The sequence below is a fragment of the Oryctolagus cuniculus genome, chromosome 2 (assembly GCF_051225735.1).
Source record: "Oryctolagus cuniculus isolate XC-2025 breed Fujian yellow rabbit chromosome 2, ASM5122573v1, whole genome shotgun sequence".
Taxonomy (NCBI): domain Eukaryota; kingdom Metazoa; phylum Chordata; class Mammalia; order Lagomorpha; family Leporidae; genus Oryctolagus; species Oryctolagus cuniculus.
Genome location: NC_142868.1, coordinates 176,664,439 through 176,686,136, shown reverse-complemented (window position 1 = coordinate 176,686,136; position 21,698 = coordinate 176,664,439). Strand labels below are relative to the sequence as shown.

General features: G+C 52.3%; 1 protein-coding gene across 3 annotated transcripts in view; it reads right to left on the bottom strand.

Annotated features, from left to right (window-relative positions):
- Positions 1-19,082, bottom strand: part of GALNT14 (polypeptide N-acetylgalactosaminyltransferase 14) — a 204,023-nt gene extending 184,941 nt beyond the window's left edge. The window contains exons 1-2 of one of the 3 annotated variants that reach the window (XM_089327778.1): positions 18,613-19,082; positions 13,707-13,802 (exon numbers count right to left, since the gene is read on the bottom strand). In XM_089327778.1, the coding sequence (XP_089183904.1) occupies positions 13,707-13,802; positions 18,613-18,738 (222 nt within the window). In that variant the 5' untranslated portion in view covers positions 18,739-19,082. The remainder of the gene's footprint in view (positions 1-13,706; positions 13,803-18,612) is intronic. The other 2 variants (XM_070069718.2, XM_002709933.6) reach the window with 2 other exon arrangements.
- Between the last annotated feature and the right edge of the window lie 2,616 nt (positions 19,083-21,698).

The following is a 21,698-nucleotide window of genomic DNA, read 5'->3' as shown; positions in this document are numbered from 1 at the left end:
AAGACATTCAGGAACTTTTCCCATATGTTCAGAAAATACTTCAATAGCTGTTTATATAATTAGCCATTAATTAATATCCAAGGGGCCGGCATTGTGATACAAGGGATGTCAGCATCCCATATCAGAGCAGCAGTGCAAGTTCTGGCTGCTTCTCTTCTGATCCAGCACCCTGTGAATGCCCGTGGGAAGGCAGTAGAGGAGGATCCAAGTGCTTGGGTTCCTGCCACCCCTGTGGGACACCAGGGTGGGGTTCCTAAAGGCTGGCTTCAGCCTGGCCCAGCCCTACCTGTAGTGGCCATTTGGGGAGTGAACAACAGTTGGAAGATCTCTGTCTCTGTCCCTCTGCTCTTCAAATAAATAAATAAAAACTTTTCTTAAAAGTTAATAAATTTGAAAAGTAGGGATTTAATAAGCCATATTCTCTTTTCATAATTCAACAAAAAATCAAAATAAATAAAAGTTGAACGTATTAAAAAATCCCAAAACTTTGGAAATTAAGAAATACACTCCTGGGTAGCTCTTCAAACAGAAAATCAAAACTAAAAATATAAACCATATAGTAAGAATTGAAAAAGAAGACTTACCAAAATCTATGGTACAGAGCAAATGTGGCGTGTATGAGCGATGTATATGTTATATGTATATGCCTTAATGGCTAAGAAGAGAAGAGCATTCAAAAACAGAGAGAATTACTAGCAAATCCATTAAAGCTCATTAATAAAAGGAAAGAAATGAAAATCTAGCAGGCAGAAACATAAATCCTTCGCAAACACCTACACGACATATAAGCCCTCCCAAGGCGGCCTGCAGACCGGTCCAATGCGCCTGATTAGAAACACGAGTGGGGTGCCCCCACAGGCGTTAGGTAGAGAATTAAAAGAGAAACGGCAAGATGGCTACCACCCAACCTGAGCCAGGAAGCATTAGAAAACACGGAAAGGCCGGTTGCTGTGGAGCAGGCTGGCGAGCAGACAGACGGCGGCACCGTAGGACCAACGGCGGCGCTGTCTCGCAGGTGTCTGGTCAACGGGGAAGCATTCCTCCCGTCAGAACAGACCAGAGCCCCTTCCGTCATCCGGCCCCGCGACCTTCGTCTTGTCACCTGCGTTAACCTGACCGGAAGACTATGACTCTGGAAGCCTGGGAAGTTTCCACGTTCTGGCCTGGAAGCAGAACCCAAGGGTCTCGCGCCATTCTGCTGGACAGTAGTTACAGAGCACCACCTACTGCAGGAGAGCGGGAAATGCAATCTTGTTGCATGCCCAAAGGAGAGATTACAAGTTGGTACACCAGGGCAGAGGTCAGGATGGAGGTTAAGAGGATGACCACGGAAGAATTCACAGGACCAGATGCCTCCACAGCTTTGTTTTATGTGGCCACTTAAGAAAACATAGGTCAAAATTATTTAAACTATTCCTACATGTTAAAAAAAAAAAAAAAAGAACATGCCTTAATTCATTTTATGGATGCAGCATGCTGTTAAACCTAAATGCAAAGCACATACACAAAAAAAGCCCTGTAAACCAATCTAACTCATGAAGTTATATGTTAAAATTCCAACTGAATGTCCACAAATAAAACCCGGCAGCATATATACAAATAAATTACAATCAAATAGGGTTTATTCCAGGAATGCAAGGATGGTTCAAGGCAAAGAAATCAAAATAAATCAGCATGTCAATAAGAGAAAGATTACAGGATTCAATCAAAAGTTGATTAAAAATTCAGAATAAAAACTTGCAAGGAAACCAGAATGAAGTGAAACTACTAAAATATGGTAAAGAATATTTAACAAAAATGAACAGCAAGCAGTGAACACTGAAGCCGTGTGCACATGGACCTGCATCAACATCAGGAAAGCCTACACTCTCATGGTATTTCATTCTGAATGTCTTAATGGATGCCATAAAGTAACAAAATCAAGATAAATGTTCAGAAAAGAATGATAAATTTAACTCACTCTTATAATATTAGTTTATACCTATTAAGTGCAGTAGACTAATCAAGAAGAGTAAGAAGAAAATTCTGATAAAAAGCATGATATTGCCACAGTGAGAGACAAACTGGTCAGAAGAACAGAGTAGAGGTCCCAGAACTGGAAGCTGATGCTCATGGGACAATAATATGACAAAAATGGCATTTTGGTTTGTGGGGAAGTGATAGGTTATTTAATTAGTGACACTGACAAAAATGATGATCCACTTGGAGGAAACAGTTGAACCCTTGTGGCAGTACAAAGAGGAACAGCCCATGGGAGCATGAGCACAGGGTCTGAACAGACACGTCACAGGAGGGCAGGTCTTCAAGGGCAAGCAACCTGTGAGGACTCACTCATCCTCCCTGGCAGTCGGAAAAACATGAATTTACAACCAAACCCCACTCGACGCCTTCAAGATAAGCAAGATGCACATGCCGACATTCACAACAAGGAAGATGATGAGGAAAGCATTCCCTTGTACTTTGCTGGTGGAAATATGGATTAGTGCATGGTTTTATATAGCAATCTTAAAACATTCATTAACACAAAAATCGCAAACCTCTTTTGGCTTGGAATTTGCATTCCTCAATGTCCATACCGTAAGATCAAAAGCTCCAAGTAGATACTTACTGCACTGTGGGACAAGGGATGAGAGACAAGTTGGATACCCATCAAAAGGAAATAAATGGTTGAGGCCAGCACCATGGCATAGTGGGCCAACCCTCTGTCTGCAGTGCCAGCCTCCCATATGGGCGCTGGTTCTAATCCCGGCTGCTCCTCTTTGGGCTCCTGCACCCATGTGGGAGACCTAGAGGAAGCTCCTGGCTCCTGGCTTCAGTGCAGCTCCAGCAGGTGTGGCCATTTGGGGAGTGAACCAGCAGATGGAAGACCTTTCTGTCTCTCTCTCTCACTGCCTGTAACTCTACATCTCAAATAAATAAATAAAATCTTAAAAAAAAAAAAAAGAAATGGTTGATTCAAACAAGTCCTGCACACGCTAGAATATTATATAGCCATTATAAAAATAACAAGTTGTCAGCTCTCTGCTATGGCCCGGGAGTGCAGTGGAGGATAGCCCAGGTCCTTGGCCCTGCACCCCATGGGAGACCAGGAAGAAGCACCTGGCTCCTGCCTTCAGATCAGCGCGGTGTGCTGGCCACAGTGTGCCAGCCGCGGCGGCCATTGGAGGGTGAACCAACGGCAAAGGAAGACCTTTCTCTCTGTCTCTCTCTCACTGTCCACTCTGCCTGTAAAAAAAAAAAAAAAAAAAAAAAAGCTGGCTGACTTGGGGCGTTTCTAGCAAAGTATAGCACATAGAGCATGATCAGTCTTTCATTGTCCTGTTTAAAAATGACCAAAGCAGATCTGTAAGTGACAATACATTTTTTTTAAATTTTATTTATTGATTTGCAAGTCAGAGTTACAGAAAGGAAGGGTGACAGACAGAGAGATCTTCCACCTACCTGCTGGTTCACCCCCCAAATGGCCACAAAGGCTGGGGCTGAGCCAGGCCAAAGTCAGGCACCAGGAGCTTCTTCCGGGTCTCCCATTAGGTGCAGGGGCCCAAGAACTTGGGTCATCATCCACCGTTTTCCCAGGTGCATTAGCAGGCAGCGGGATCAGAAGTAGAGCAGCCAAGACACTGACCAGCGCCCATATGGGATGCTGGCGTCACTGGCAGCAGCTTTACCAGCTAAGCCGCAGCACCAACCTCCAACAACACACGTTTACACACTGCTTACACAGTACACCAAGAACTATGAGGAAGTTCACATGTCCAGCTTGTCATGTTTCTTAGCCAAAAGGGGATGAAGGTGAGGGTAGTTAGTGGAGGGTGTCAAAGCGAGGCTATGCAAATAAGCTGCACTGAGAGATGCAGCACACACACACAGTATCACATTTATGTAAATCATTACTCTTTGATGTTCCAGCGCTCTAAGTGTATTTCCATACATATCTTGTTTTCAACAAAATAGGATCCTACTGCGGGCATGCTTTTGAGTTTGACCTTTTCTTGATTTATTTAGTCAACCATGAGTGCATCTACTTAGACAGATAAGATGACTTCCTCATGGGGATCTTCTCTGACTGCATCCACACGAATTGAAGATGAAAATAGAAAACAAAACAAAACAAAAAGCCCAAATCAGTCTAGGTAAGAAATATAAAAGTCACACAGCAGCCCACATTGGGGCCACACTGGGGAGAGGGTGTGCAAACCAAGTTCACGGTCCACTGAATTCTCCTTTACGAGCAGTCGGCATCCCCTGAGCAGCTACAACCCTTAAACAACCCTTAAACCCAGAACACTGTACGGAACAAAGTCCCTAGGGAGCAGAAGCGAGGGATTCCAACTGGGGAAATCTGTTTACTTTCAGATACATTTCCTTTTTAGAACAAAAATAAGCAAACGGCTTTCTTTTCAAACTGTTGTACAGTCTGGCTCTGCTCTTGGTTGTCTCCCTTAAACCACAGGTGGTCGTCCCTGCTGACTCCCACGGCCTCGGCCCTGCCTGCACCCACAGGACTGCCCTTCCCCACACCTCCTCTAGAAGGGCCCTCCTGTTCTACAGGAAACTCCCCTGGGGTGAGGTCCTGTCCTACACAGCGTTGGCTGTGTCCCCCCACCCCAACCCCGTGACCACCTGGTTTGGAGGATGAAGGTGGTATGGGTTCCTTTCTGCTCTCACTGCATTCCACCTGCCCACTCCCAGCCCAGCCCTGCCCCCAACTCCTAACTTCAGCAGATAACCAGGTCCCCAAGCTTCCTCACCTCCAGGGAGGTGATATTCCCAAGCCTACAGCAGGGATACCAGGAAATGGTCCATCTGCTATCTTTTGCCAAAAGCCAGTGCTTGCCGAGAGTATAAATGGCCCAAACAGTGAAGAGAAAGAGAACAAGAAAAGGAGGAGAAAGGGAGGCAGGCAGTCCTGAGACTGAGTGATGGGCGTGCCCAAGAGACATGGGCGTGCTGTAGCCCCAGAGAGGCCTCCCGGGAGCCCACGAGTCCACGACAGCTGGGTCAGCGACGGCACAGCTGTGACCGTGATGGCTGCAAGACTATAGGTTTTTCCCACGTTACCTGGAATGGGTGAAGCCTCCTGCATCCTTGTGAAGCCACAAGCAGAGGAGAAATGCCCACGCCAATGGGAGAACAAGAACTGGGAATTGAATTTAACACAAAGAAAGCAAGAAACATGGCACTGGCTGTAGACTGCACGGGATGAAGGATGCCTCCCACCAGCACTGTGGGAGCGGGGGCATCGCCTGGCGCAGGGCTCCTCACACGCTCACTGCAGCCACAGCAGCGGGGGGCCTCGGGAAGATGCAAGTGTTCAATCAGCAGGTCTGGGACGGCCTGAGATTCTGCACTCCCTGCAAGCTTGCAGGCGGCACCAGCACCCCTGGCCCGTGACCTGCCCTTTGAAAAGCAAAGCTCTATAGGTCAGGGTTTAGCAAAGTTGGTCTATACAAAGGGACAAACAGTGAAAGCTTCAGTTTTGCAGGCTGTCGGGTCTCCACCAGGATTCTTCAATTCTGCCGTAGCAGAGCAAAAGCAGCCAAGACCATTTGCAAAGGAATGGGTGTGACTGTGCTCCCCTGAAACTGTTTATCGACACTAAGACTAGAATGTTTTGCCATTTTCATGTGTCGTGAAATACTGTTTTTCTCTGAGTGCTCCTCTTCCTAACCAATTACACATATACAAACTATCCCTAGCCAGTGGTTGAAGCGAGGGCTGGGCTGAGCTGGAGGGCTGAGCTCTGGTCTGGGCGTGCAGGACAGGACACAGCCCACACAGGCATCGCTGGCTGCGCAGGAGCAGTGGGCTGCTCAGTTAGCCTGTGCTCCATCCTGAAGAAGGTTTTCCTTTCCTGTTAGCCTTCCAACAGCGACATGCTCTTCAAACAGCAGACGCTTTGGGGACAAGTGGATCCCCGGCAAATGCTTCTTCAGAAACCACGAAAATGACTTGAAAAGACCGTCCTAAATCCTTCTCCTCCTAATAAGAGGCCCTGTGGAATAGCAGGCTCCTATTTTCGTGAAACAGCTTTAAGGAGGAGATTAAACTTCAGCCCGAGTTTCCTGAGCTAACAGGAGAGTGACGTGATCGGGAAGAAATTCAAGCTTGCAGAACCGCTCCTGGGAAAGGCAAAGGCTGCCATCTCCAACTTTACCCCCAACACACACACACACACACACACACACACACCCCGGGGCCTCCAGGGCACTTCTCTCCAGCCCCTCGGCCTCACGTGCCACTTGGACTCCAAAGAAAAAGGCCTCTGTCCATCTGGCAATCCCTCCTGCTATTAAACGGCCATCCCCAGCGACGTGGTTCTTTCTGGTAATCACTGCAACGCGTCTTCCAGTCCAAGGACACGGAGCTCTAGACAGAAGTGGCCAGTGGCCAGCAAAGAGCCACGGTTCCTTGCTCCATTGCTCCCTCAGAATCTGCCCTGGGCGCTGGGGGCAAAACTCGAGCTCCAGCAAATCCACATGGCTCCTGCACCTTGTTCAGGACACACAGCAGTGCCCTGGATGAGTTTTCCAGATGAACAAATCTGCTCCAGTGACCTGGTGCAGGTCAGCTGACACACTCCGTCTCCCCACATTTGACGGGCACTCCAAGAGGAAGATTCCTTCCAGGAGCTCACCTATCTTTCTTGCTTGCCCAACAGCCTGGACCCACCATCCTAAGGCTTGTCCTAGGAGCTATGTTGACCTGACCAAGTGCTGGACTTTTGGAAACCTTAAATTCACTTACTGGCAAAATGAGGATAATCAATACATTATCCAGGGATAACACTCAAACGAGAAAAATTAAGCCATGGGCATGGCTCAGACACTATTCAGAGAGGTACACAGTCCAGCTAAATCTCAGCCTGCCCACGTCGGGGGTGGTTGTGAAGAAGGATGTAACTCAGGGACAGCCCCTCGCATCTTTCCTACAAGTCAGCCACATGGTCCCCTCCCCTGGAAACCTCTGCTTTCTGTGTGGACTCCTGGCATTTAATGGAGGCCGCCAACAAGTTGCTCCCTTAGCACTCCACTGTGCACACACTGTGTTCCAAGGTCACGATCAGAGCTGCTCCTCACTCCTGCTGGGCCAGACTTCTCTCTCCAGACATCCTGGCAAGCTCCCAGGGGCCCCTCCAAATCAGGCTGCCCACAGAACCCAGAACCACCATGGGCAGGAAAGCAGCTGGCACATCACGCTCCTGTGGACACACAGTCAGCCTGCGTGGAGGAGGGGGAGGGCAATGCAGGCACGGGAAGTGCCCAAATGCCCATTCCCATCCTCCTTGAACCCAGGATGACCAGGATCACGTCTCAAAAGGCCACAGGCCAACCCAATGGGTCAGTTCTTTGGCAATGAACTCCAGCACCAGGTTGACAGGAACAGCCTGCGACCTCAGTCCCTCCCTTTGTGCGGGCCAGAGAGAGCTGTACCCAGCCTTTCCATAGCCCCTTCGTCTCCCCTGCGCGGACAGCCTACACCTGACACTCTGCATGTGTCAGCCCTCTCAGACCCCGTCTGAGAACAGAAAGAAACAAGAAGATTCCATTTCAGCTCAATAAACAAATATGCTTCACCTGATGGCAGAAAACGGGAGGTCTCGGCACAGAAAGGGAAGGAAGGAAATTGTACATTCCAAAAAGGGATAAATGTGAAAAGGGGAAACCATCATAAATGTAGCTGATTTGCAGTTAATAGCAGGTATTTGTTTTGGGCGCTAATAATCTAATTAGCAGTCAATCCAATGCATCCCCTGTTATCAGCTGATCCATAATTACTGCTCCACGCTGAGTATTTTCCCGGCTCCTGATAGTTTTCAACTCCTCAGCACAAACAACCACATAATCGGTGTTATTATGCTAGATACAGGACGATTCCTCTGATTCCTCTCTCTCAGGGGCAATGCTGGGGAATTTTTAGCCATAGACTACAGTGACTAATTCCTCACTGTCCTGTCTTTAATCAGGCTGAGGGATTCCTAAAAACACCTTCACACATCCTGGGGCTAGCGCTGTGGGGCAGGGTGCTAAGCCACTCCCTGCAGTACCAGCATCCCATCCGGGCACCTGTTCCAGTCAAGTCCTGGCTGCTCCACTTCCCATTCGGCTCCCTGCTAAGCGCCTGGGAAAGCAGCCGAGGATGGACCAAGCGCTTGGGCCCCTGAGCCCACATGGGGGAACTGGAAGAAGCTCCCGGCTTGAACCTGGCGCAGCCCTACAGCCCTGGTGGTTGTGGCCTCTGGGAGAATGAACCAGCAGATAGAAAATCAATATCTCTCTTGCTCTCCCCTTCCCTCTGTGTGTAAGCGCTTGGGCCCCTGAGCCCACATGGGAGAACTGGAAGAAGCTCCCAGCTTTAACCTGGCGCAGCCCTACAGCCCTGGTGGTTGTGGCCTCTGGGAGAATGAACCAGCAGATAGAAAATCAATCTCTCTCTTGCTCTCCCCTTCCCTCTGTGTGTAACTCTGCCTTTCAAATAAATTCATTTCATATATGAAAACCCCTTCATACCCTCAAGAAGGGTGTGCCCTTTGTGGGGTGTCCTCTTTTTTAAGAGGAGCAGAGACACTGCCAGCCGTCTGTAACAGGACACTGTTCACAAGGGCATGGAAGAGTTGGGAAAGCCCAATATATTTCTCCTTGAAAATGCTGTAAAGTCTCCCCCTTGAATATTCCTTTAAAATGCCTCATCCTGGAGGATGATCAGAAGCTCTGATACAAAACTACTGCATTCAACAGTTTCTGATCTAAACAAGATGTATATAATTCTGGGAAACAGAACAAACAGAGCCTCAGAAGCTGGTTGCTAAGGGGAAAACACATTCCAAGTTCTCACTTTCAGAGACCAGAGCCAATGTGACTGTGGAGGGAGGAGGCTTGGGGTGAGCATGGTGAAGTGGGGAGAAGGGGGGTGCTCTGTGATTTGGAACCTATACCTCTGCTCTCTCATGAGCCAAGCGCCCTCGGGGAAGTCACTTAACTTCCCAAGCCTGGTGATCCTCTCCTGAAAAACAAAGCTACCACTGCAGGCCCCGCAGGGATGTCAGGAAGAGGGGGTGATGGGCACAGAAAGTAGCTGGCATCTACTGGGGACTCAGACTTGCTTCTCTGGAATGCAAAAAGACCCTTAGTTTTGTATGAGCCAGTAGCTGACGCCACGGAATTCCATTCTCTGTACTTCGGCCTCTACCTCTTACCTACAAACATTGATTTCAGCCTGGATGTCCGACGAGCAACTACATCAGCCAAAGACCCACTTGCATTTTCCCAAATGCTCTCCTCTTGCACTCTCCCCAGGGAGCCCCTGTCTTCCTACAATCTGCCAACGAAAGGGCTAATGCCCAGCAACATAGCTGGCTGGCTGGCTGCTGCCTGCACCACACCGCTTGTTAAATGTCTCCTGGCTATAAAAGGGAGTAAGATTTGGGAAATTGCAAAGTCAGACCGAGGCCTTTCTCCAAAGACTCTCTTATTCAGGAAACAGAAACCAGTGGCTATAAAGAGAATGGCGATGAGCAGGCTCAGCTCCTCAATGAGGTGCTAAAAGATCAACTCACACTCCTGCCGCACACTGGGTTCAGATTTTTCTGCCTGAACTTTTTATTGACGTGGAATATGCCAAGAGAAAAAGACATACCCAGGGCACTTCACAGGGTAAATACACCTGCGTAATGAGCACCAGCTCCCCTTGCAACCTGCCAGTCACTAGCCCCCACCACGAGTGACCACAGAGCTAGGAGTTGTAGCACCGCGGGTTAGCTCTCTCTGTTCTCAGACTTTGTATGGATGAGATTTCTCAGCCCTCTGGCCAAATGTGACCTGTCACCTGCCTTAGCACACCCTGAAAAACCTGAGTGGATCTTACATTTCTAAATACTTGAGAAAAATAATTCCAGGGCCGGCTCCGCAGCTCAATAGGCTAATCCTCTGCCTGCGACACCGGCACACCGGGTTCTAGTCCCGGTCGGGGTGCTGGATTCTGTCCCAGTCACTCCTCTTCCTGTCCAGCTCTCTGCTGTGGAGTGCAGTGGAGGATGGCCCAAGTCCTTGGGCCCTGCACTCGCATGGGAGACCAGGAGAAACACCTGGCTCCTGGCTTCGGATCAGCGTGGTGCGCCGGCCGCAGTGGCCATTGGAGGGTGAACCAACGGCAAAGGAAGACCTTTCTCTCTGTCTCTCTCTCTCACTGTCCATTCTGCCTGTCAAAAAAAAAAAAAAAAAAAAGAAGAAGAAGAAGAAAGAAAAAAGAAAAAGAATTCCAGAAGAAGAAGACTACTCCATGGGATGTGTAAAATATATGAAATTTATGGTGTGGTGGCCCTAGATAAAGTTTTATGGGAACACAGCCCCAGATGCTGGTTTGCATATTGTTTTTCACACTTCACCTGCACAGTCTGGCTACAGCAGAGGCCACACAACCTAAAACAATGAAAGTATTTGTTACCTGACCATTTACCAAAAGAATAAAAATAAAAAGCTTGCCAACTCCAGTGAAGTACGAGATGTTTACTGAAATACACACGTGTTTCTGTTGGGTCTGTGTCTAGCTGGGATGCCGCAGGGTCACGGGAACACACATCTATTCAGCTTCAGTAAACACTGCCAAGACGTTTTCCAGAAAAATACTCTGTTTTAAGGGGAAAGCTACAATCTGGAGCAGAACTCATAATCTCAGGTTTAAGAGAGGCAGATAAACCTACAGAGAGTGCATCAGACCCAGAACTGAGCAAATAACAAGTAAACCATCAGGACCTCCAGGTAGAGCGGGCGCCTGTGAGCTCCCTTAGTTTACATTTATCCACATCCTTACCACCACACACAGTCTTCGAATGCAGCACCCTTCAAGGCTGTCATGTTCAGAAGAAACAGACAAGAACAAAAAAGCCATGCTCCTGCTCAGGACCCTGGCGTACGGCACCAACTTTATCATTGAGACCACGCAACAACAGCATCGCCAGGCACCCTTGGGTGGCTTACCCAAACTGCAGACACAATACCTGGAAAGACATTGGCAGCCACCCAACTTCATGCTTTCCTAAGTATGAGCATATCTGGGAGACAACCATATCACACACCAACCCCTAAACCAGCCTCCGTGTGGGCAGAACCAGCTCCCAGGTAAGATCAAGCAGCCATCCCAGGGCCTTCCAGGCTAACAGCAAGAGACACAGAAGCAGGGTGCCCTTTGCATTAATGACAGTAGGAGGATCTAATGAGATGCTGGGCATCTCGTAAAGCCACTTCCTTGAAGCCCTGCCTCCTGCACCTGCTCTGTGTTTGGTTCTTTAAAAACAATGTTTTTCCTCTCAAGAGGGAATGACTTCTCATTATGGAAGAACCGCCCTCATCACAACATGGTTTCTGTCTAACTTCCACAATCCTTGGGACCTCGGACTTGGAGCAGCCCCACGAATGATAGCGCTGGCCCATGAGGGAGGCAGCTGGGGAATGAGGACTTGCGGCATCAGAACAGACCCCGTACTCCACGTGGGGACTCGGAGGGGAATGACACGGAGGGGCCTCTCTCCACTTCTCAGGCCACCAAGTCTATGACATCAGCCCTGGCATCTTCCCACACAGAAAGGGCTGAAGGTGGGCCGACCCTAGCTCTCCTGGAGGACAGTCCGAAGTCCTCCTTGCCCTCCCCTGCTCCTAAGGGAGGCTCTGCACTTCCCTCCCTCAGCTCCCTTGCACGGGTGGGAAAGCAATGCTGGTGTTTAATCACAGGCAGGGCCACATCCCTCGACAAGAGCACTAACTTCTGTCCACAAGAAAGCACACATATGACATACACCTGTGTATTTAATGTTCCCCAGGCCGAAGAATCTAACCAGAAGTGGAGCATGGCCGTGCTAGAAACAGCAGGTGCTTCACAAAGATTGAGCTCCAGCCCACTGGTTGGTTCAGTGACCTTGCCAAAGTATCCTCCCCTTTAAACCTCCATCCATTGTACTTCAGTAAAGGAAGAAATAACATCCACCTCATGCTTGCAATACGGGTCAAATATGGCATTTGTGAATAGACGCTTTGTAAGCTGTAAACGCTACACCAAGTGGTAGAGGGAAAGAAGCCGCTCCTTGTCCTCCTGGTCCTGATTTGCCTTCTAATGAGGGGAGCCTTCCAGCAGTGCCCCCTCAGATGAAGACTGCCTGCCACCATACGGACCTCAGTCAACTCAGCACCCAGCTGGCAGCTGTCAATGGGCCATCTATTAATAGCCAATTATCTGGGTGGCTTAATTAATCCATTGCACCACATGCTCTGATCTCCCCAAGATGCTCCCCCCACCTAAAAAAAGTGGGCCTGAAATACAGAACCAGCTAATTTTTCAGTAGCCATCAAGGAATTTGGCATCCGTAGGCTTGAGTGTTGCAGCCGTGAGTGATGGGTGCATAAATATTGATTGCACCAGTCTATATGGCTGGGGGGGTGAGGGAGGGACATGAATGATTCGAGTGCTCTCAGAGGAATAAGAAAGGCTGCATAAATCTTCAGCCCAGAATGCTGGAGAAGAAAATCCTAACTTTGAAACCTTCATGAGGACAGGGACAAGGGACAGGCAGCCCCTTTGCAAAGAGCTTGTCAACGTGAAGTGGTCACACCAGCTCTCCGGAGGCTTCCTGTTCTCGTGGGTCCCGGAATGAGATACAAATTGGATTTCAGCAGCAGGATCCTTAGGAAGAAGGCAGCTGGGTTCATGGTCTCTTCATCAGGGCATATCCCATTCCCATGGCGGGAAAATGTGAGTGTGTCCTGTTGGCCTGCACTTGCTGTGAAAGATCTCTGTAGCACTTATGGTGGAGAATTTAATTGTTTTTTTTAAGTGCCTAATCTTGTCTCCAGGAAATGGCATGCAGGAGAGGCCCTGTGCTTGCTGTCAACCTTGTGCACGAGGCCCCTTACTCCATGCCTTGGGGGCTCATGCTGATAAAAAGTGCCCAAGCAACACGCTCAGAGTGCCCGGACAGCAATTTTCTGCCTTGACAAAGAACTGCCTTTGTGTCCAGACCATCATCCTGCATCTCCAGCAACCAGCGAGGCAGGTTGCTCCTGACCTTGGAGCCTGCAGGGACCTGCTGGGCTCCTGCAGAGCAGAGGACAGGCCACTGGCTGCTGCTGGCCCCCAGACTTCTCCCTAGGGCTCCTGACCCGGGACCCTGCAGCTCTTTGCTCATTAATACATTAGCTTTCCAAGAGGCTTGAATAAAAGAGGGAGAAGGAAGAATGGGGAGAAGGGAGAAGGCAGACAGAACAGCAGGCGAGGACTCCCCAGAGAGTGCAGACTGTCTCACCCCACAGAGACCTCTTCCTCCCTGTCCCCCAGCAGTCTCCCAGTGCTTGGTACTCCTGTAAGGGCAGCAGCTGCCCCGAGAGTCAGATCAGGTCCTTGTCCTTGAAATACCAAATTATCCAAGCCTGCAAACTCCCAGAGCTCCTGCAGAACTCCCCCAGGGTACCAGAGCGTGAGTGTGTGCCTGTGCGAATGTGTACGTGTGCAAATGCAAATGCGTGCAGGGGTGCACATGTGGGTTTGTGAGTGCACGTGTGCAAGGGTGTGCTCCTGCAAGTGTGTATTTCCTTTCTTACTTCCCATTTCAGGCCTCGGAGACTCACTTATTTTTCAGTTAATCTAGCGTTTCTAGTAGAATAATGAAGAGATAAGTAACAGACACAGGGTAATGGAGGCAGAATTACCGAGAGCCATACCGTCTTCCTCGGAGATGCTCTAAGCCAACCCGGAACAGCTGAGGCTGCAGGCTGGCAGGTGGGAGACGGGCCCTGCAGTTCCCATTGCACAGAAGGCTGTGGCAGGAGAAGAGGGGTCCCAGTCAGCTCCAGACAGAAAGGCATCCCCCGGCTGCAGTGTTTGTAAGAAATGCTCCAGGAAAACATGCCTGGGAGCTCCAGGCAGAGGACCCGACTCTGTGACCTGACTCCAGGCACAGCGAGCATCCCTGCGGGCCACGCGAGAAGGATGCTTGCCACCCAGCTTGGGGCAACTCCAGCCAGTGGGAAGAGCCCACAGCCAGCTGCGGAGGGCACGGGGCACGGCCAGACCCACTGCTCCACACAGATGGCGGCACTGTCACTCAGGCTCTAGGGGCTGGGTGTACAAAAGCCACCGCAGGGTTCAGGTTCCCCAGTGAGAGAGGCGCTGGGGCTGCATCCCGGCTTTCTAATGCAGATTATTCTCCAAAAATGTGCCAAGGATGCTGAGATGCTCCGGAAAGGCCACAAAACCATGAACACCAGCAATCAAACAAGGGCACGCGCCTTCAAAACTGGCTCTGGGAGCCTGAGCAGACCCCTTGGGAAATTGAGGGAGGGGGCGATGTGGATGTGGGGTGCAGGCCAAGGAGGAGAATCAAAGCCAGGAACATTGGGCTGGGAAGAACTCCTTGCTCCGGCATCAGACACCGGCGGCTGCTTCTGCCCCGAATGACCTTTGATGAGTGGAAGTTGGCACTGTTAACACTACCAACAGACGAACAGCCCTGGAAAGGGCCAGGTTCCTGGATTTGAGCAGCGGTTTCTAAGATTTGTTTCCGAAAACCCCAGGCCATGTACAGGAATAAGAAGGAAGGAGAAAGGGCTGACTCCAGGAGAATCCCCCAGAACTGAGACCCCAGCTGCACCTGCTAGGGCAGCACTCGTGAGCTGGGCCGTGGGCAGTCCCGTCATCTACTGGGTATTGAGCACCACAGTCCAGATTCTGTGTAAGTCCTTGGGCCTCCAGCCAAGCCAGGGTGGGCCAAAAATGACCCAGGATGAATTTCCTACCAGCCTGCTGGGGTAGAAGCTCAGGATTGAAATTTTAAAAACTTTGTTGAGGGGTCGGTGCTAAGGCACAATGGGTTAAGCTGTGGCCTGCAGTGCCGGCATCCCATATGGGTGAGAGTTCATGTCCCAGTTACTCCACTTCTGATCCAGCTCTCTATTAATGTGCCTGGGAAAGCAGTGGAAGATTACCCAAGAGCTTGGGCCCCTGCACCCATGTGGGAGACCTAGAAGAAGCTCCTGGCTCCTGGCTTCAGCTTGGCCCAGCTCCAGCCATTGCAGCCATTTAAGGAGTGAACAAGTGGATGAAAGATATGGAAGATATCTCCCCCAACCTCTCACCCCATAACTCTTCCTTTCAAATAAGAAAATCTAAAAAACAAACAAAAATTTTGCTGATACCTAGAAAGCGAAGACATGCGATTTCTTGAAGATCTGAGATTTCCACCTGCAGCTTCCATACGTCTCTGCCCCTCCCAGGAACTGCTGCAGGAGCAAAGCAACACTCTGGGCCCCCAGGTACCACCACCCACAATGTCTGCTCCATGGAACAGCCTTAGAGTGAAAACCAGCACAGCACCTGGCACCGGCCAGCATCTGGAAGGATGGGCATACATCTGGTAATGGGCTGCCCATATGGGTTGTGCCAGGATCAAAAGTCCCCGGATGGAGGGAGCCCAGTATGCACACACCGAGCATCAGTAGATTAAGGGTCGCTCTCGAAAATTCCTGACTATTTTAAATGGGAGAAATTATCTACTAAACGGGGAACAAAATAGCAGTGTTATATACTTTGGTGGTATGCAAATCTTACAGAAAGACAAGTTATTTACTAATCGTGTTTGCTATATTCCTGGTACAATACTGGCACATTTATATGGGCCTGAGGCACTTTATTCAAAGCCTTTCCATTTCCAATCCTTTCCCCCAAAATTACCCTCAGGCCTAAATTTCTTTTGCTTTTACTAAGCTCTGAGCCCCTGGATTAAATTTGATTTCTTGGAAATAAGACAAATATGCTGTTGCTTTTAAAAAAATCTATAACTAATTGTATAATTCTGCCAATGATAAACAACTGATTGGGGAGAAAGGAAGCAACATTTTTTTCAAGGCCTTTTTTAGTAGTGTTTATCATTAAAACACAGTTTGAATTAGAACATCAAATGCGTAACATGATTTTCAATTAGAAACTACAGTTTTGCGGAATAATTTGTGGGGAGGGGGGAAAGAACCAAATCAATACTAAAAAGTCAAATTTAAAGAAATCTTTACTTGATCTATTAATAGAATCAACCCTTCTTGAAACTAAGGGGGGAAAAATCCGGTGGAATTTGCAAGACCTGGAATGCAAAGGCCTTCCCTCTCACACCTGGATTGCAACCCAGCAGGCATGGGTTCCATTGGATCAGGCCCGCTTTGGAGATGCCCACAGAATTGCAACCCCTGCAATGAAGCCACGATGGAGGTTCTGCGAGCCGTCCAAGTGCCGGCCACAGGCAGTCAGGTTTGCGAACCACTGTGATCCTTCGGACATGCCCTGCAAATATCCTACACTCCTCAGTCCCGGGGAACAACACTATTCTGGTGCTAAGAAGGAATCCCTCCACCTCTCTCCTCAGATACACACACACTAAGGCACAGAGGAGCATTCAGCTACCGTACACAAACGCAGTCACCAAGACACGCAATACCAGTAGGCAGATACGGGTGACAGACACGAAGGAGGAAACGCCAACAAAAACAAGGGCACCTCAACACGAGAGGCATTAAGAGCTTCAAGTCCATGGACTTCGTGGTTATGGAAGGAGTCGGGAAAAGGAAATCGAAATGACTAAGTGTGACGACAGAGCAAGTGGCCCGCCCTGGCTCCAGGCCCCTGACATGAGACCACCGCCCCAGCCTCCAGAATCACTCACGTGCTCACAGTCCCGCCCCTGTGCCCCCTGCTCCAGCCAAAGGCACGGCCACCACACTCAGACCTCACACGGAGCCTGGCGCACAGCTGCCCATGCCCAGAGGGATGAGCTGCAGGGACAGAAGCAGCAGGAAGGAACGGCTCTCCTGTCCAGATCCCAGGTGTAGAGCGAGAATAAGTGAGCTTAAGGCAATGAAGTTCAACGCAAAACAGAGAAAGTTCATGTCCCTGCAGCACCATTAACTGCTTCACAAGGAGCAGAACCACCCAGGGGAAGGGAAACGCTCTCCCCGTCTGTGGGCCAGGATGCGGTGATTGGGGCACTGATCAGGTGCTGTAGAGCCTGACCTCACCCCCTCCCTGCTCAATGCCACCTGGCTTGACCTGCACACACCTCCCAGCCCCATCCCTGCAGCCTGCCCATGCTGTGTGCTCCGACTGTGCCAAACTCACACAACGTGCTGTGTCATTCCTCTGAGCCCACAGCTAACCTCTACCCGGGAGGCCCCCTGACCCAACAAACCTGTTCCTACTCATCTCAGTTCTGCTACCTCCTCCTCCCCCTACTCCCCACGAAGCACCCCAGCTCCCACCACACCCAGGGCACTGAACCATCTTGGTCCACAGATGAGCAAATCCTCTTCCCCCCAAGACAGCAAGCTCTGCATCCCTGGCACCATAGCACCTGGTACACAGAAGGTGCTAAATAAGTGCTGGTTGCAATCAACTGAACCTTGGTGATATTCCAAAACACAAGTGCCAGAGGACAGAGAAGAGGATCTTGAGAGACGACTTGATGCGGTGGACAGATCCCAAGTGCAGAGGTCTGAGTGACCTGTGTCCTAGTCTGGACACAGGAACTAAGGAACTCATGTGGCCATGAGGAAGAAAGCACCTACTGGGTGCTGGCATGTGGCGGGCCCTCTGTGCTGCACTGACTGGCGACCACACACACACACACACACACACACGGGTGCGCATGTACCCACGTGTTTGTCGTGGGCCCCTCCAGGGCCTTGTCCCAGCCCCTCCAGAACCTCTCTGGAACACTATCCATTGTCCAACGGGCCAGCAAATAACACCCTCTCCCCCACCACCAGGCCTCCTTCTGTGCCTCCCCCCCCCCCCCACAAAGTCTGTTCCAGGAGGGGGCAGAGGAGCGGGGCTCTGAGTGAGAAAGCAAGGGTGACCTGAAGGGGGCAGTTTCTGGTTGCAGCAGATGAACCAGGGGGCAGGACTCCAAAAAGCCACTTGGATTCCCAGTTCCCCAACTACCCACCAGGGCCCAGGCGTCTCTCTGGAGGGGCTCCTAACTGGCGTTCCGGGAACATTCAACTTCCAGTGCAGCTTGAGAGGTCGGCTACAGACCCCCTGGGCCGAGGCGCTGGGGGCTACTTGGCACTCGCCGGCGCCACTCACGGCGCTCGCGGCGCACCTCCCACCCCACACCCCGCCCCTGGAGCTCCGGCCTGCCCTGGTCCGGCCTGGCAGCTGCGGGAAGGAGGTCACGGCCGCCAGACTTCGCTCTCGCGCGCGCGGGCATCTGCACCGGCCCGCCGGGCCACCCGCCCCAACCGCCGGCGACTCTCTGGCGGCGTCCGCGCACCGCCAGCCCCCGGGAGGCTCGCCAACAGCGCCCCTTCCGCCCCGGGACCCGCAGCGCGCCGCTCAAGTTGGGAGCCCCGCTCCGCCCGCACCCACCGCCCACCCCAACGGCCACTCCGGCTCGGGCTCGCGGCGGGCCCGCAGACGCCCCCGAGCTTCCTACAGCCCAGGCACGCCGCCTCCGCGCCTGCTACCTGCTCGCAGCACCCGGACCCCCGCCCTGGTGTCCTGGAAGCCCGCACTCCTGGCGCGCACGCTGCACGCCCTGCCCGCTAAGCCACTGCCCCGCGCCCGGCGCGTAGCCAAACCGCGTACCTTGGGGGTCTGCACTTCAGTTCCCGGAGGTGCCTCCAACTTCCTCTGGGTGACCCAGAACAGCAGCACGGTGATCCAGAACACCCCGAAGATCGGCAGCGCCAGGCGGCGAGTCAGGCGCCGCATGGTCCCCTTCGCCGGCTCCTCTCCGCCGCGCTACGTCCCTGGGGCACCCCCAGGCGGTCAGGGGCGGCGGGGCAGGAGTCCGGCAGAGCGCCCCGCGCTGGGGGAGCGCTGGCGACCGCAACTGGCGGAGAGCGGCGGGATCCCGCAAGGCGCCCTCCCCCGCCCTCTTCGGAGAAAGGCGAGCCGGTGCTGGGGGCTCGGGGCGGCCCCGAGACGCGGCAGGAGAGGGCCGGGGGCCAGCCGAGCCGGGCACCCTCTCCAGCCAGCTGGAGGAGCCCGGCGGCCGCCGAGATGCTCCGCACGCAGCCGCCGCCGAGAGGGAAACGGACTCGAGCAGCGGGGAGGGCGGGATCCGAGGCTGTGCCCGGCACCCCGGGAGCTGCACGAGGGAGGAGGGAGCGAGGGGGAGGGCGGGCCCGACAGACACACCGACTCGGAGGGAGCCGGGCGGCGGCGAGCCGGGCTCTGCGAGGGGGCGCTACTGCCGCCCGCCGACCGCGGCGCCGAGCCCGGAGCGCAGCTCCCAGGCCGTCCCGTGTTGGGGCGAGCAGGGCACAGCGCACCTGGGTTGGCCGCTTACCCCCTGCAACCCGCCGGCACTCAGGCGGGCGCGGCTCTTCCTGGGGGCACTTTTCTCACCCATAGCGGGGTGGGGGCTGCACGTGGGGCGCACACCCGGCTCCCGTCCTCTTCCCGGAGCCAGGCTGGGACGGTGGGGCGCTGGCAGGGCTGCTGCCTGAGTCAGGTTCCAGCCAACTCTCCAGGGCGTTTTTCTGTCTGCCTGCAGGTGCCTGGCAACTTTTTCTGCTTAATGGGTGGCTGAGTTGGTCTACATTTAACTTTAGAGCTGTCCTTTAAGAAATTAAGGCGCCGTCATCTCCCTTAAGGGGACCCCTCTCCCTGGAAGCATCAGAACACTGTACTTCCCGGAAAGGAGGTCCAAAGGTGAGCCAGCCACAGAGGGCTCTTGGAGAGCGACCCTGGGCAGAGGGGGGACCCGGTACAGAGGGCTGGTCTCCAAAGGCCCCTTTCTCCAAATGCCTCTGGGAACTGCACCCTCCTCTCACTTGCTGATGAAAAACACCCGGGGCTCAAGGCAGCACCGACTGGAATCCAATTGCCATAGGGGCTAAGCAAGGCTGGCATACTGGCACTTTCCCTGGACTAGAGCCTCCTAACACAGCCCTGCCACTCTGGCTCTATGCATCTTGGGTGAGTGGTTCGCCTTCCCTAAGCCTTAGATGCCTCTTCTGATAACCCTGCCTCTGACTAGTGAGCAGATGTTGTGAAACTTGAATGCAAAGTGCTGATGTCATCTGAGCACTCAAAGGGACTGGGGGGAGGGGCGAGAGAACGTAGTACTATGGCTCCGTCTAGGGGGCTGTGGCCACTGGGGCTGTGTCCTTTAGTTAGGGGAACGTTTTGACTCTCAGTCTTGGGTGGCTGAGAGGGATGCAGCCCCTCCTGTAGCCACTGTCCTCAGTGCCTCTGCTTACAGAGCTCAATTATAGGGGACACAGGTTTAAATTGCGGCTCCAGAGGTCCTTCCCCAATAAGATGGAGCCCCACCCCCACCCCCTACCTGGCCCCCAGGTACTCAGAAGCCTTCCAGCCACAGGCAGTCTGGCTTCACAACCCCAAAGCATTCTTAATGTTTTCAATCTACTTATTTGAGAGGGAGACAGCAAACTCCCATTCACTCGTTCACTCCCCCAAATGCCAGCAATGGCTAGGGCAGGGCCCAGGCCAAAGTCAGGGGCCAGCAATGCAATCCTGGTCTCCCACATGGGTGGCAGGGAGCCAATCACTTGAGCCATTACTGCCACGTTGCAGGATCTGCACTATCAGGAAATGGGAGGTGGGTACTGAACCCAAGCGCAGTGATATTGGAGGCAGGCATCTTAACCAGAGTCAACCCCTAGGCTACGTGCCCTTCCCTTCAGAGTCCCTGACCAGGCTAGGGATAAGGAGTTCTTGCTTGGGAACAGAAGCAGAATCAAACAACCTGGAAAAGCTGAGCACTCTTGCCAGCCTAACTCAAGACAGCTCTCTGATCACACAGCACCCCGGGGAGGGTCCAACCTTTGCCTTTCTTAAAACCCTATTTACTGAAGGCTCAGGGCAAGCTCCCCAGCCACAGGTTTGGGCAGGCAAAGGTTCAGGGAGCTCAGGATCATGGGAGGGGGGCAGGCAAGCAGCAAGAGGACCCACCACTGCAGCCTCCACAGCTCCCCGGAGCCTCACCTTGGACCTGCAAAGTATCTGCGGCAGACTCTGCAGGGGACCCCCAGGCAAGCTGCCGAGCTGCTGTCGGCTCCAGGCAGGAGCTGCAGCACCAGAGTCCACTGCTCAGCGCTTTGTGACTCTGCTACTGAAGAACAGATGGCAGACAGTTACACAACACTACCGCCAAGCCTCCGGGATGGTGCAGCACCACACTGCCTGCTGCTGAGGTGCCTTGTTCTGACTGCCGGGCCTATGGGCAAACCAAGGCCCTGGGGTGAAGCCGCTCTAGGCAGGGCCTGGGGACTTCTTCCCAGGTGTTTGTGTCATGAATCATTGGTCTGTCCCTCACTCAGTGGGGGAAGAGGCGCTGCTGGGTCTATGGATGCTGTCCGGGGTCTCCAGGAGTGCCAAGTGTCATGGCCTGACCCAGGCACAGGTTGTGTTAGTTTGGGTTGCCAAACGGGAAATGTCATGAACACTGAAATCAGTTCCAGGTAGGAATGCAAACATCTGGAAGCCAGATGAGTCTCCACGCAGAGCCCAGCTGTGTCAGTCTCTCCGGGGACCCAGTGTGTCCAGAGTACCCACACCAGGCCCAGAAGGACACTGAACACTTTCATAACCAGCTTACACAGCACAGCACAGCTGACCTCAGGGAGGGATTAGCCCTCACTGGCCATTAATCCAAGTTGATTTTTTCTCATCACAGCCTCTACAGGGAAGAAAAGCCCCTA